Source organism: Chiloscyllium plagiosum, unplaced genomic scaffold, assembly GCF_037043375.1.
Source record: "Chiloscyllium plagiosum isolate Xiang-an unplaced genomic scaffold, Cpla_swu_hap1 HiC_scaffold_2, whole genome shotgun sequence".
Taxonomy (NCBI): Eukaryota; Metazoa; Chordata; class Chondrichthyes; order Orectolobiformes; family Hemiscylliidae; genus Chiloscyllium; species Chiloscyllium plagiosum.
This window is the reverse complement of record NW_028270140.1, coordinates 24,461,579-24,476,845: the sequence shown is the minus strand read 5'-3', so window position 1 is coordinate 24,476,845 and position 15,267 is coordinate 24,461,579. Positions and strand designations below refer to the sequence as shown.

General features: G+C 41.6%; 1 protein-coding gene across 17 annotated transcripts in view; it reads left to right on the top strand.

The window, feature by feature from the left end:
* LOC122563699 (adhesion G protein-coupled receptor L3) overlaps positions 1-15,267 on the top strand; it is a 681,177-nt gene that overhangs the window by 518,635 nt on the left and 147,275 nt on the right. For all 17 annotated transcript variants that reach the window (XM_087995292.1, XM_087995289.1, XM_043717974.2 and 14 more), the window contains one exon: positions 14,492-14,782. In XM_087995292.1, coding sequence (XP_087851418.1) covers positions 14,492-14,782 — 291 coding nt within the window. The remainder of the gene's footprint in view (positions 1-14,491; positions 14,783-15,267) is intronic.

Here is a 15,267-nt window from a genome sequence, read left to right as displayed (position 1 = left end):
ATGACCTCCTCCTATTCTTCTGCTCCAGTTAGCTCAGTGAATAAAGAATGAAACTCATAATAACTGTGGCAACCAACAATGCAAAACAAAAGGGACTGATTAATAGTTTTAATTTAATTAGTCTTTTGTTTATAATGTTTCAATATTTATCATAAACATTTGAAAAGAGGGCCATCTTAAACTTGACACCTAATTGTTGAAAGTAAGACCTTCATAAGAAAAGAAATTTAGATTCTGATGTCAAATATTTGAACAAATGAGCCTGTCTGTAACTGATGGCCTACTAAGTAGTATTGCTGTATGCAGATACTCTGAATTAAAAGTGTGCGAGGGAATTGATTGCATCCAGCACATGTATTTAATTTATGCCAGGAAAAACGAGTGGCAAATGGAGCTGGAACATTAGTAAGGGACCAAAGCAAAGCATTCATGAAGACCTTCATGGATAGCTGACTTCTAGTGTCAAACCATAAAAGCTAATTTGCAGCAAAAAAAATAAATTGAGGCATTCATGCGATAATGCCCAGATGAGTGTAGTTCTGACGCAAAAGATGCTAAAAGGAAGGAAGTGATCAAGGAAATGCTTTGAACCACCAGGCCTATTAAGGCTTCTTTAGTTTACCTGGGCACTGGAAGAAAAGTGGAATTATTGCTGTATTGAAGTTGCCATGAACATAGAGTTGATCTGCAGGAATGTGAAAACAAGTCAGTTGGATCATGCTGCAACACAATTGAATAGTCCTGCAAAATTATTAGTCCGAAGACTGAAAGAGAACATCAGATAAATTTAATAAGCTGAGGGAATGATGTTTCCAGCTACACCAGGCCCATGCAGGCTGAGTAAATTAATACTTGATGCAAACCGGAAGGACATTTGAAAACAAACAGGTAATCTTCCTTTTGATATGAAGATAGAATAGAATTAGGAAGAGTCAAAGTGAAAGCATTAGTAAAAAAGAAGGACCAAAGAAAAATGTAAGTGATTTGATGGGGATGGTTTCTCAGGGTGTGGGCTTTGGTGAAAGGGGAGTCTGAAGCAAGGGTATAAAATTCTCAAATTCCCTGCCTGATGTCCAGTTCATCAATTAGACACTGATGGCTTCAAGAGAAGGTCCTCAATTCAGTACCACCATCTCCCTGTCAATGTCTCAACCCCAAAGACTTGAGCAATCACAAAAACCTCATAGCAAAAGGCTCACCTTCTTCAGGGTTAATACCAATGGCAACAAGACTGAGCCTTTAGATAGTCATTAATTTGCCACTTTATATGCAGTGGCAGGACAGGAATGTTGACCATGGACCTTCACATCTCTGATTTCATTCTGGTGGAGGCTTGAAGATAATAGTGTTCAGGTATGCCAGCAACCTGACTAGTTAAGTGACCTTTCCATCTCCAAGTCCACTACCGACAGAATCAGAAGTTTCTGCTCCTCAGTGGGGAGGAGATTGAAGTTATAATTTTCTGGTTTCTACACGTGATTTCCACACAAGATCATGATCTTCCATTGGGGGAGTTCCTGTGTGCAATGTGAACACAACAGTCCTGCACGATGTCTTTTGAGCTGTGCTTGTTGTTATTCCCAGTGACATAGTCCTTAGAGCTCTCTTGTTTATACATCTATAGCTACACAAGATTATGCTGTCCAACATGCTTAATTAACAGTATATTACACTAGTTTCACAGGCAAAGAAAATTCTAGGACTTAAAGGTATGTCAAGCAGAGATATGCTTAGCCTCCTTGGAACATCACTGAGGTCAGATTTAGCATAGAATTGTCAAAGTACTTAAACGTTGAGGTGGTGAAATGAATTCCCAATAATATTATGTCAGCTTCTATCTCAATGAGCGAGAAGAAGAATTAAATAAATTAAATCTATTACTGATAGAAAGATTAAGAGGGAACATGATGTTAGTTTTAAAAGTAATGAATTAATTGATGAAGTGAATGTATTGAGGTATGTTATGCAAAATGAGATGAGCAATCTACAGCACAGTATCAGAAGCTACTTGCTGAGGCTAATTTTATAGCAATATATTCAATGGAAGGCAAAGAAGTCTCATTTGTGCTAATGAAAGTTGTCACCATGGGTTTTTTATGTAAATCTGGTTGACATTTACCTATCCATTAAATTAGTGTTTTTAATTTCCCAAGTGACTGTTTGAGGAAGCCAGAAGGTGCTGTCGTTTGCTGGGTTTTCAGCCATGTTCATGTACTAACCTGATTCATCGACGCAAGCTGATGTAATTTTGAAACCTCAAACCTCTGACTTGAGTGTGAATTCATTAATATCAGATTTAATAATCGGATTTTCTTGAATTCCCAACTGACAGGCTAGGCTACCACTCATTTTGGGATGCATTACGCAGACTCTCAGTAATGATGCAGCGCATTATGTGTTGTTGAGGCACACAGTTGAATTTTCCCTACAGTGGAGGAAATATAGAGGCAGAGACTATTTCTGGGTGTCAAACTTATTCCCAGCCTTAGATCATCACATGTTGCGATTTTCAGACAGTGACCTCCCTCACCTTAGTTGCTATGGGGATATCTTTGCCGTCCAATCAAGGATAGTAGGTGGGTACTTAGAGCTGGTGGGACAATCAGAGCTCTTCCAACTTGAAAAGAGAGAGGGCAGCCTCAGATTTAAAAATCGGTAGTGTGGTAAATAGTGAGGAGGATAGACTAGTCTGCAAGACAATGAAGACAGGCTGATCAATGGAAAATGGAATTCAATCCAGATAAGTTTGTGATGGTCCACTTGAGCAGGACTAACAAGGCAAGGATATATGTGATGAATGGTACCTGGGAAGCAGCAAGGATCAGAGGGACGTTGGTACACATGTCCACTGGCCCTTAGATACAGTCATTCAGGCGGCATATGGATTACTTGCTTTATTAGCTGAGGCACAGAGTTTAAGTGCTGGGAGGTTATGTTGGTATTGTATAAAATGTTGGTTAGGCACAGTTAGAGTATTGTGTGCAGTTCTGGGATTCACCCAAAGGAGAGATGTAATTGTACTGGAGAGGATACAGGGAAGACTTACCAGGATATGGCCTGCACTGGAGAGTTTTAGTTATGAAGAATGATTGGATAGACTGGGCTTATTTTCTGTGGAGCGGAAGCCACTGATTGAGATATATAAAATTATGAGGGGCATAGACAGGGTGGACTGGAGGAAACATACCCCCCTGGTGGAGGAATGAATGAGCAGAGGGCATACATTTAAGGTAAGGGCCAGGAGATTTAGAGAGGATGTGAAGAAAACTTGTTTAGCCAGAGAATGATGGGAATCTGGAACTGGCGGCTTGTAAGGGTGGTAGAGACAGAAAATCCTCATAACATTGAACATTTATTCAGATGTGCACTTGTAATGCCCAAGTATGAAAGACTAAGACTAAGTGCTGGAAAGTGGGATTTGTATAGTGGGGTGGTTGTTTTGAACAGCAGTCTTGACAGGCCAAAGGGGTGTGTGTGTGTGTGTGTGTATTGGAGAGGAGGGGGGAAGCAGGCGGAAGATGGCGGCTACAGTCCCAGGGAGATAGAATTGCTGTTCTCATGTATGTTCAAAGGTTGGTCAGGATTCGAGCAGAGCAGTCAGTCTCTTGCTAGGAGATCACCTCGTGGCAGTTAGATTGACTCTTGCTGCCTCTGGTAAGCTTCTCACTTGCCTCACTTCTGAAGTGGATGAAACCAAATTCCACTTCCCGCCTTTCTCCTTCCCTGGCTGAAGGAGGAATCACTCAACAGAGTTCTGCATTTCCACCTGGTTACTGATTTTGTGAAAGTGCTTTGGGTCTGAACACAGAATAAGACATTAAAGTATAGAGAAGGAGGAAATTGGAAAGTGAAGAAAATATCTTTGAAAATAAATACTCAATGGGAGAATTTTCAAAAATTGCATTGAGTGAATTTTCCCCATTTGTAAGGTCTATTTCACTTTCAACATCAGTAAAAACTCTATTATGTGGATAATATTTGTATTTGGGTCCAAATCTGGCAATTTATTTATCTTTTGATGGCTCTCAAGATCAGATAGTGTCAAACTAGTGAGCCAGAAGTCCACACTACAAACTCTCTGATACACTTAGAGCAATTTAATATTCTTGAATAGAACAATTGGTTTGGGAATTGAAGGAAAGCTACATTGGTGAATATTGGGACGTTGTGATAGGCAGAAAACGTGGTGTTGCATCCTGAAATTCTTCTCCTGAACTAAAAAAAGTAAGATAAAACAAAAACACTTCTAAAAGAACACTAGCACAAAATGATTAATGAACAATACACATGCCACGGTATTTTACTGGACTACCAGACCTCTGTATAATCTAAAAACATAAATGAACATATATATTTTGATCTTGTGAAATAAAGCATAGAAAAGGATAAACTAAGGACTGAATCTTAGCAGAAATCTGCTGACATTGTTGTCAAGGTTCTTGGAGTGTTTCTCTCTGTGAGACCTAACACGTTTCTCATGTTATTGGTCCAAACACGCTTCATTAGTTGAGTACCATGCCTCAATGGTGCTTCACTTGTCAGATGCTAATGTAATTCTCCCACTACTGTAGATGAAAATATTTATCAATGCTAGAATATTCTGAGACCCCTAGTACCAGCATGCCTTGAAAAAGCTGTTGTGCAGCTGGCTAAGAGCCATCAGTCTAGATCTGTCCTGCACAATCCGTGATGTTTGCCCAGACATTTTAGGTAAAATGAAATTGCATTGTATGTCACAGATAGAGGCTTGGAAGTTTCTGGTTTGATGCAGAGGAGGACCATCTCCCGCATCCAGGACCACCAGCGAAGGTCACAACACTGGACCCAGCCAGTCTGATCCAAGCTTGCCACCATCCTCAGTGCAGTCTCAGCCACCTGGAGGAACACTGAGCAACATAGGAAGAAGATCAGTAATTTCTCTGATCTGCTTGAGCAAGTGCCATTATCTTCTCTCTGCTACCTTGTATCTCACTGTTTTTTTGCTACTGCAACCACCTCCCATCAAGACCCATGTAGGAGTAGACCATTCAGTACTTTGAGCCTGCTTTCCACTTAGTGTGGCTGATCACACAGCTCAATACCTTGTTCCTGTTTTCTCCTTACACCTTTTGATCCCTTTAGCCCTTCGAACTATATCTAGTTGTTTCTTGAAAAGATTGTGTTTTGGCCTCAATTGCTTTCTGTGGCAGAGAATTCCATTCTCTAAATGAAGAAATGTCTCCTCATCTCAATCCTAAATGACCTACCCAGTATCTTTAGACTGTGAACCCCTGTTCTGGACTCCCCATTCATAAGGAACATCCTTCCCATGTTTGCACTGACTAGGCCTGTTAGAATTTTTTAGGTGTGTATGAAATTCCCCCCTCATTCTTCTAAACTCCCAGTGAATATATTCGTGCCTAATCCTGTCTCTCTTCATACATCAGTCCAGCTAAACCAGGATGACATTGGGCAGAAAGAGCTGAAATGGGTGCTGGGTTACCCGACATTTGGCTGTTCGCAGCTCGACATGGAAGGACCTGTTCCTGACTACACAAGCGACTGACTGACTGACTGACCTTGCCTAAGCCCTGGACTGAAGAGGCTGGCCTTGACTTATTGTGCCAAGATTCCCTGACTGGAGGTGGTCTCCCTTGACTTAACTGAGAGCTACTCTCCTTTGACTTTGAGACATGGCCATTTGCTGAAGCCCATGCAATGTGCTTGGCATGTCAGCTGCCATCTGTAGCACAGATGTTGCACTGTGCCAAATGGCAACATGTCCGCCCCCATGACTGATTACTGCTAACAAGCATGGTAACCTGCCTGGCTTTGTGTTTGCATCTAAAAGCCAGGCAAGATGGTAGTGTCATGAGCCTGTTGGCTCTAGCTAGGTGAGGCGTCAAATTGCAAAGAGACCAAGCAAAGCAAAAATGCTGTGAGCATCCAAGAATGCTCAAAGTGAGTGAGCACTGAGAGAACAAAAGAGTAAGGCCCAATCTATGAGTATGGTTTACCTGTCCAAGCATATAGAGTGCCCTTGCAGCAGCATTGTAATAATAAATGTTAAAGTACTCCAAAATGCAGCAGACTAGTGAAAAGGTGTCTAAGTGGCTAGGAGGTGTATCATGAGGATGTAGTGAGGCTGGAACATGTTAATGTCCAGTATCTATCGATGGGAGTGCTTGCACTTGCTTCCCATGGAGTGAGCTCTGAGATGCTGGTGCTGAATGTCCAAGGTTTCAGTCCAGTGGAACAAACAACAAGCTGGAATCGTTAGATGCCCCCTTTGAGTTTCAAGGCAGCAGTTTCTGACCTCCAGCTTCTATCTGAGCTGGGAGAATGGGAAATTGCCTATTATTCAGATGAAACTAGGGAATAATGATGGGCAATAATGTGCAATAATCCCTCTTTATAGGCATTTCACCACTTGCAAGTGAGAATTTCATCTTGATGTCCCGAACTTAGTTGAAAAATGCAACTTTTCGGTTTTGCTGCCAAGAAGGGCCTCTCTGGTAATCTCACCGAATTTTCCCAAATCTCTCACCATAGTCCAAGTCATAGAGGGCCTGGGAAGATTTCATCTCGAATGTCAGACAACAAGCATCTTGACACAATTACAGTTTTAGCGTTTTAATAGAGTCTACTTACATCGAACAAATGGTCAAGTGTTAATGTCCTCACTTCGTATGAAACATTTATCCACAATGCTCAAGGCAGGGCAGATTGGCCACAGATAGACTGAGAAACTACAAACTCACCTTTCGTTAATAAATAATCTATTTAGTCCACTCCATAGAGGCACATAGTCTGACTCCGGCTGAGTATGATCGACAACTGCTGCAACATGTAACTTTGTAATACTCCTGAATTCTGTTTTTGTTTTAAACTCTAACTCGTCATCTTGTGCAGCAGGCTCATGAAATTAAGCATCTGCGGTTTCATGGCTTTTGAAAGCAGGAAAATAATTGTGAGGATTCAATGTGACATCATTAGAATGTTCCAGGCTGCCTCGCCTCGATGCATCATCATGTAAATTACAACGTGCTGAATCTGCATAGTGCCCTTGCCGTTTTCTGACAAATGCTTCACAAGTATTACAAAGTCCTTTTTGACGAAGGAGTTGTCACTGACAAGAGTATCGTTGGGTGAAACATCTGTTATAAATGTAAAACTCACGAGTTACCTGTGTAGCCACTGAGAAAGCAATTCTGTCTTATATCAAAGTGCAGGTAACAGTGAACACAAATCACCAGGCTATTAAATAATAATACAATCTGCAATAACTGTTAATTTAATATTAACCGTGCTTGTCGGACTCCTAAGGAGACTCTCACCTTGGCCTTGTACATGTCTGTCGAGCCTGCTGAAATGAAGTCTCTCTGTCATTGAACTTCTCCAAAGTGAGACAGTATTTCAGTGAGTTTATGTGGATATGGGTTTCAAGTTACTCATGGTTGGAGTCTGGTCCCAACAGTTGTGAAGGGGAAAATGTGATGGGAGCACTCAAAAAGCACCACAGAAGTCTGAAACTGGCTCAGAGCAACAACTCCCTCCAGCAAAACATGAATGATTTACTTCCTTTTAACTTTGATAGATACATAAAACCCCTACAGTGTGAAAGTAAGCCATTCAGCCCATCAAGTCCACATTGACCCTTCGAACAGCATCCCACCCAGACTCACTGGATTTACCATGGTTAATCCACCCAGCCTGCACATCCCTCGTCACTATGGGCAATTTCCCATGGCCAATTCACCTAACCTGCACATCTTTGGACTGAGAGGAAACTGGAGCACCTGGAGGAAACCCACAAAAGACACAGGGAGAATTCGCAAACTCCTCACAGACAGTCACCCGAGGCTGGTATTGAACCTAGATCCCTGGTAAGGCAGCAGTGCTAACCACTCACCCACCAATCCACTACATGCCTGTGTGCTTTGGTAGATCATCCTTCCATCTGGTACTGATCAGAAATATTTTTATGCTTCTCTTCCACCTACCTATAATCTGACCGAAGTGTTGCATATTTTACTCGTCATCTGCAAAGTTTGAAGGAAGAGTCACATGACTTGGGAATGGGGTTTGGTTTATTAGTTGACTAATTTTGACATAATCAACAATTATTTCAACCCAAATATTTCTTTCTCACTGTTTTTCAAGATAATTAAGATGCTACAGGTGATCAACTTTGTGCACCATCTGTTTAGAACTTGGAGGTGTACCATTCAGACGATCACAGGAGGGGAGATGTATTTTGAACTGAATTTGTCTAAAGTTTGTTTGATCTGCAAATAGAGCTTCCAAAGAAAGACACTGAACCAATTTATCTGTTTCAAAGCTCGGAAGTAATTTCGACACTTGGCATTTGCTGATCACAGCCACTAAAAGAAACTTTAATATCTGGCAGTTTCCAAATTTTTATATATGACATGTGGTGACAATCTTAAGTGAGGCATTATGCCTCTAACGCTTACAATCTTGACTACTCTGAAAAATTTTCCAAGTGTTCCAATAACTTTCTACAATTATACATCTCATCCAAAACTCAAAGCCATCTGAATTAAGATCTGCTCCACAATTCATCATCTGCTTGCCAACGTTTCTTCAATAGACTGCTTCTTACTTTACTTCTTGCTCTCATGTTTCTGTGAGTAATAGTTCCCTAGATACATAAATCCAGTATTTATTTACATGCCCCATAATTCTTTCATTTTTACCTTGCTTTGTTCCACTATTGGCTGCAACACCTTTTGTTTATCCTTGTGTTCAGAAAATAGTATTCAATTAGACTTCCTTTCATTCATTCTACCTCACCTCTAACTTTGCAAATTTTTCTTCTCTCATAATTGTAACATATTTTATTACATTTAAGGCACTATTGGGTAGATTTTCCTCTGACCAGGCACTCGTTATTAAAGCACAGATGGAATATGTGCATGGCGATCTCTTAAATATGAGTTATTCAGGAGGCACTATTAAACAAGCCCCATAGTTACCTCACACACCACTCAACTACACATACCACAGAAAACTAATAACAACCCCAGGGCGGACATTCCTTGCTCCTGCTGGACAGCCTCAAGGACCTGACTCCCCTCCCCCTTCTGCCCTGAATCCTGACCCTGAGAGTCAGTAACTGTCAGGACTTATAAATGTTAGAATACGGCAACACACTGATGAGAAAAGTGGGCATACCATCGCCTGGTAGTTCTACACTATGAATGAACTGTCTCAGTGGAAGTATGGATATGCACATTTTTGAGGGAAACCTGAGCAGACCCTCCTGTCAGAAATGCGGAGGTCCTGAGACCTGAGCAGACCCTCCTGTCAGAAATGCGGAGGTCCTGAGACCTGAGCAGAACCTCCTGTCAGAAATGTGGAGGTCCTGAGACCTGAACAGAACCTCCTGTCAGAAATGCAGAGGTCCTGAGACCTGAACAGAACCTCCTGTCAGAAATGCGGAGGTCCTGAGACCTGAGCAGAACCTCCTGTCAGAAATGTGGAGGTCCTGAGATCTGAGCAGAACCTCCTGTCAGAAATGCAGAGGTCCTGAGACCTGAGCAGAACCTCCTGTCAGAAATGCAGAGGTCCTGAGACCTGAGCAGAACCTCCTTTCAGAAATGCAGAGGTCCTGAGAGCTGAGCAGACTCTCCTGTCAGAAATGTGGGCGGCACGGTGGCACAGTGGTTAGCACTGCTGCCTCACAGCGCCAGAGACCCGGGTTCAATTCCCGACTCAGGCGACTGACTGTGTGGAGTTTGCATGTTCTCCCCGTGTCTGCGTGGGTTTCCTCCGGGTGCTCCGGTTTCCTCCCACAGTCCAAAGATGTGCAGGTCAGGTGAATTGGCCATGCTAAATTGCCCGTAGTGTTAGGTAATAAGGGGTAAATGTAGGGGTATGGGTGGGTTGCGCTTCGGCGGGTCGGTGTGGACTTGTTGGGCCGAAGGGCCTGTTTCCACACTGTAAGTATCTAATCTAATGTAAATGTGAAGGTCCTGAGACCTTTGCAGACTCTCCTGTCAGAAACGTGGAGCTCTTTTCGTTCATCAAATAAGAAGGACCAAAGTGTCAATCTCCTCCTACATAATTGAAATTGCTGTATGGTAGCTTCCAGGTGAGTCCAGATTATCTGTTTTGTAAAGGCTGTGGAAAAGAAATGTAACTAAGGAAGCTTGAAACAAAGCATAAACACTGAAATATTTACAACAAGGGCACCTGATGTTACTACTGAAAGCTGTTGGAGCTGTCAGTGAAAATGACACTGATTATGTTAGTTGAATGATTGGAGCTGCTTTAGTTTAATTCTTTCACAGACTGTGTGTCCCTCTAGTCAGGTCAACATTCATTTCCCATCCTTAATTGCTCTTGAGTAAACGGTGGTGAGTTGCTTCCTTGAACCACTTCAGTCCATGTGATAAAGTGATATCAACAGTGCTTTTAGGAGGAGAGTTCTTGGACTTTGATTCTGTGATGTCAATGGAATGAAGATTTACTTCACTGTCACAATGACGTGTATTTTGGAGGGGACCATGCAGGTAATCTTGATCCCATTCATCTGCTGCCCTTGTCCCTCCTAGGTGATAGAGGCCACGGATTTGGAAGGTATTGGTGAGTACTTGGTGAATAGTTGCTATGCATCTTGCGGATAACTCTAATAAAACCCTATGCTTTACTTGAGTTGCCAGTATGCGGAGGGGATAAATGCTGCAGATGATGGAAGAGGTGTGAGTCAAGTAGGCTGCTTTAACTTGGATAGTGTCAAGTTTCGTGAGCGTTGCTGTATCCATCAAGGCAGGTGGAGATATTCTATCATACTCCTGACTTATGCCTTGGAAATAATGGGCAGTCTTTGAAGAATTAAGAGGTGAATTATTTGATGCATGTTCTTTTCTTACCAAGATATTTATATAAACAGTCCAGATCAATTTCTGGTTACTGGTAACACCATACACATGCAAATAGCCCCCTCCAGATGATGGTTTTGCTTTTGAATATTGACAGGATATGTATAGATGCTCTCTAATTGGTGGCACTCTTTGTCTGGCATTTTGTGATGCAAATGTTGCATGCTACTTGTCTCCCAAAGCCTGGATGTTATCCAGCTCTAGCTGTACGGGGACACAGACTATACAATGCATAGAAAGAATTGTGTAATAATGCAGTGTCATCTTGCAAGACCTTTCTCTTTGCACTATCTATGGTGTACATCAGGATCTTCTGCAACATAAACTCCCAAGTATATGAAACACTGAAAACCTGAAGCAGCAGCTTTTAAAATTGTTTTGGGAGGTGATGGTCTAATCACATCATCACTGGACTATCAATCTTGGTAATATTCTGAGGACCTGGGTTCAAATCCTGGAATTGATGGCCATGAAACTATTGTTAATTATTCGGAAAATCCCATCGGGTTCACCAGTGATCTTTAGGGAAGTAACCTGCCATCCTTACCTGGTCTGGCCGAGATGTGACTCCAGATCTGCAGTAATGTGGTCGCCACTTAACTGTCCTTTAGGCAATTAGGGATGGGCAATACATTTCAGCTCGGCCTGTGATGCCCTTAACCCATATAAGAATTTTTAAAATTCTTTCCATGAATTTTATTGAATTTTTTTCTGATCAAGACAGCATAATAATTTTAGCCATTGAGTAGAGAGACAATATAATAGCTAATGTGTTATTAGACAATAAGAAATAGGAACAGGAGTAAGCCATTCTGCCCCTTGAGCCTGCTGTGCCATTCAATAGGATCATGGCTCACCTGACATTTCTCACATCCACATCCGTGTGTGTGACTTCCCCATAACCCTTGATTCCCTGACTGATAAAAAACATCAACTATCAGGGGGTAATATTGTCCAGAGTCTGTGATTTAATATAAACCTACAGCACTAATCCCACCTTGATCAACAGTCATTGTTGTCAGTCAGGCTGAGACCTAAAGGTTTTTTGGGATATTGTGTTGCATGCTGTCTGTTTAGGTGCCATTAAGTAAAATGGTTCTTTACTGGCCTGATATTTTGACAGCGTATTGAAGGACAATTCATCTCTGATACCCTTTTGCTGTTTTTGTGGAGAAAAGAGAAAATTGTACAGTGTAATCTTGACCGAATCAGTGTAAGACCTGCACCATCATCTTGCAAAATTTCTTCACTGACATCTAGCACAGTAATGCTGTGCTCATGTGGTTCCATACTTATCTGACTCCTTGTAGCCAGAGAATGCTTCTCTTCCTGCTTTCCATCATTATCTCCCTGAAGGATGTATCCTTGACCCCTTGTATTTCTTTCCTGCAAGCCAGTTTTTTGCACGCACACCAAAGACACCTACCTCTAATTAACTACCATTTCTCTTAACAACAGCCCTCTGACTCTAAACTGTCCAACATCTGGTTGAGAAGAAATGTCCTCCTTCCAATGAGCAGATCAAACCAACTGTCTTCAGTGATCACCACAAACTTCCAATCCATGGCTACTGACCCCATCCCTGTCAGTGATAACTATTCAGTGGTGGAGAAAACTGGGACATTGGGACCATTTATCAGCATAAGTGGGACCTTTTAAGGTGACAGATTACACCTGAACTGAAATGGGATCAGCATCTTTGCAGGGAGGTTTACTCAGGTACACCTACTGTTGGGGAGGACTTAAGCTCCCTTGACAGGGGCTAGAATCCAGAAAGAGTATTCAGGAAGGCAGGATGAATGGCCAAACTTAGAAGAGACAGCAGGTGAGTCAGGAAGACATAGACATTTTCGGCCAGTTAGGGAACAAGGGAATTTGGCAATGTTGTATGATATTTATTTTAAGCCAGAAGTCTCACAAACAAAGCAGATGAGTGGAGGGCAGAAATTAAAATGTAGGTGTATGAAATCATTATTGTCACTGAGACACTGAGAGAGGCAGGATGGGCAGCTTAATGTTGCACGATATAGGGCTTTCAGGCAAGACAGGGAAGGAGCAAAAAGAGGAGGAGGTATTGCAATATTGTCCAGTAAGGAGGGATGACATCCTGGAAGGGTCCTCAAATGAAGCCATGTGGATAGAACCTAAAACTCAAAATGGAACAGTCACATTGCTGGGAATGCATAGAGGCCACCTAACAGTACAAGAGAAATAAAAGAGCAGATATGTTCGCAAATTACAGGAAAGTATAAAAGTAATAGTTTAGTATCAGTAGGAGATTTCAGTTTCCCTAACGTTAACTCAGGTACTCTTAAAATGCATCCAGCATAGCTTTTTAAGCCATGATGTAGACCTTACAAGAGAGGGGCAGTCTAGACTGAAACTTAAGTAATGAAGCTGGGCAAGTGGTTGAAGTATCGATGGGTGAGTGTTTTGCAGATAATAATCATAACTCTGTTAGACTGTTATGGAAAAAGATAGGCCTGAAATCCTAGATTTAAGGTAAGGGGCAGCAGGTTTAAAGGAGCTGGGAGGAAAAATCTTTTCACCCAGAAGATGATATGAATCTGAAAGTCAATGCCTGTAAGGGTAGTAGAGGCAGAAACCCTCATATTTAAGAAGTATTTAGGTGTGCAGTTGTAGTGCCAAGGCATAAAAGGCTTTTAACCAAGTGCTTATTAATGGGGAGGTATTCAAATAGTCAGGCGGTTTTTTGTTTGGGGGGCCCCCAAAGGCTTTTCTCTGTTCTGTACATCTCTGAGACTCTGTCTGACTGTGCAACCTCTTTAACCCTGAGGTAAGTTTCCAGCTACATATTTGCACCGGCATACTTTCCTGAGCTCATGTGTTGCTGAAAGCCTTATCCATGCTTCTTTTACAACTAGACTTGATTCTTCCAATGCACTCCCTTTCTAGTGGTTATCTCTAGTGAGATTGGCCTGTGTCCTAACTTGCAGTAAGTCCCATTGACCTGTCACCCTGTGATCACTGACCTACATTGGCTCTGCTTAACCAATGCTCATACTTTAAAATGCTCATCTTTATTTGCAGATTCCTTTGTGGGCTCATCCCTAACTCAGTGTTCTCTTATAAGTCCACATCCCTGTAAGATATCTGCAGGTTGAACATTTTACATGCTAATTTTTAATTGTTCTTTCTTTGGCAGCCTTGCCTTAAGCTACTAAAGTCTAAAGTGTTGAATTACTCTTCCTAACCCTTTCTGTCTCTTTTATCTCCCTTTCCTTCTTTAAACTGCTCTTCAAATCTACTTGATTAACCAAACTTATGATCATTTGCCCTTTCATTTCTTCTTTTGTGGCTAGGAGTCAGATTATGTTTTGTATGTCCTGATTTGAATGCTTTACCATGTGAAAAGTGCTATATCTCCATTGTGAAATTTGTTCCTTGACTGTAAAGTTAAGTGTCTGACCATAAATGTATGGATTTGCAAATGGGATCTCCATGCTCTTGATATGAATGCCAGTTCACCGTGTAATCAGATAAAATTTCTCTTATTTAGTCACCATAAAACTAACAGTTCTGTAGATGAGTGCTTTAATGCTGGTTCTCAGACTGATAACCATAATTTTGGATCCTTGTTTCAGAATCAACATCCTCATCATTTGTCATGGAAGTTACAAAAAGTCCCAATGTTAAGGTGACCACTACTATATCCACAACGACAATAGTTTCAGGAAAGAGTATCAAGACCACAACAACTCCAACATTGGAAAATCCTCCAGTAATTCATGGGACCACCACTAAAACACCAAAAGCATCACAACTTCCTGCAGAGGGGGCTGAATGTTGTGAAGCCACAGACAAACGTGACATATCTTGGCCCAAAACTCCACCAGGCGAGATGGCAAAAAGACAATGTCCTCTGGGAACAATAGGTAAGAAACCTGTTGAAATTTTAAGTTGATCCCCTACCACTAGTGTTATTGAATAGATTGAAAATTTTAAACAATGACTTTCTTGTAAATGATTCACTTCATAAGAGTTAACTTCTGTTTGCTTGATTGTAATTAATGCAAAAGGGTTTTAACACTAATAAAGTGTGATGTGTGCTCTGGCCTAAGATAATAGACAATAGTTGCAGGAGTAGGCCATTCTGCCCTTTGAGCCAGCACCACCATTCATTATGATCATGGCTGATCATCCTCAATCAGTATCCCGTTCCTGCCTTATCCCCATAACCCTTGATTCCACTATCCTTAAGAGCTCTATCCAACTCTTTCTTGAAAGTATCCAGAGACTTGGCCTCCACAGCCTTCTGAGGCAGAGCATTCCATACACCCACCACTCTCTGGGTGAAGAAGTTTCTCCTCAACTCTGTTCTAAGTGGCCTACCCCTTATTTTTAAACTGTGTCCTCTAGT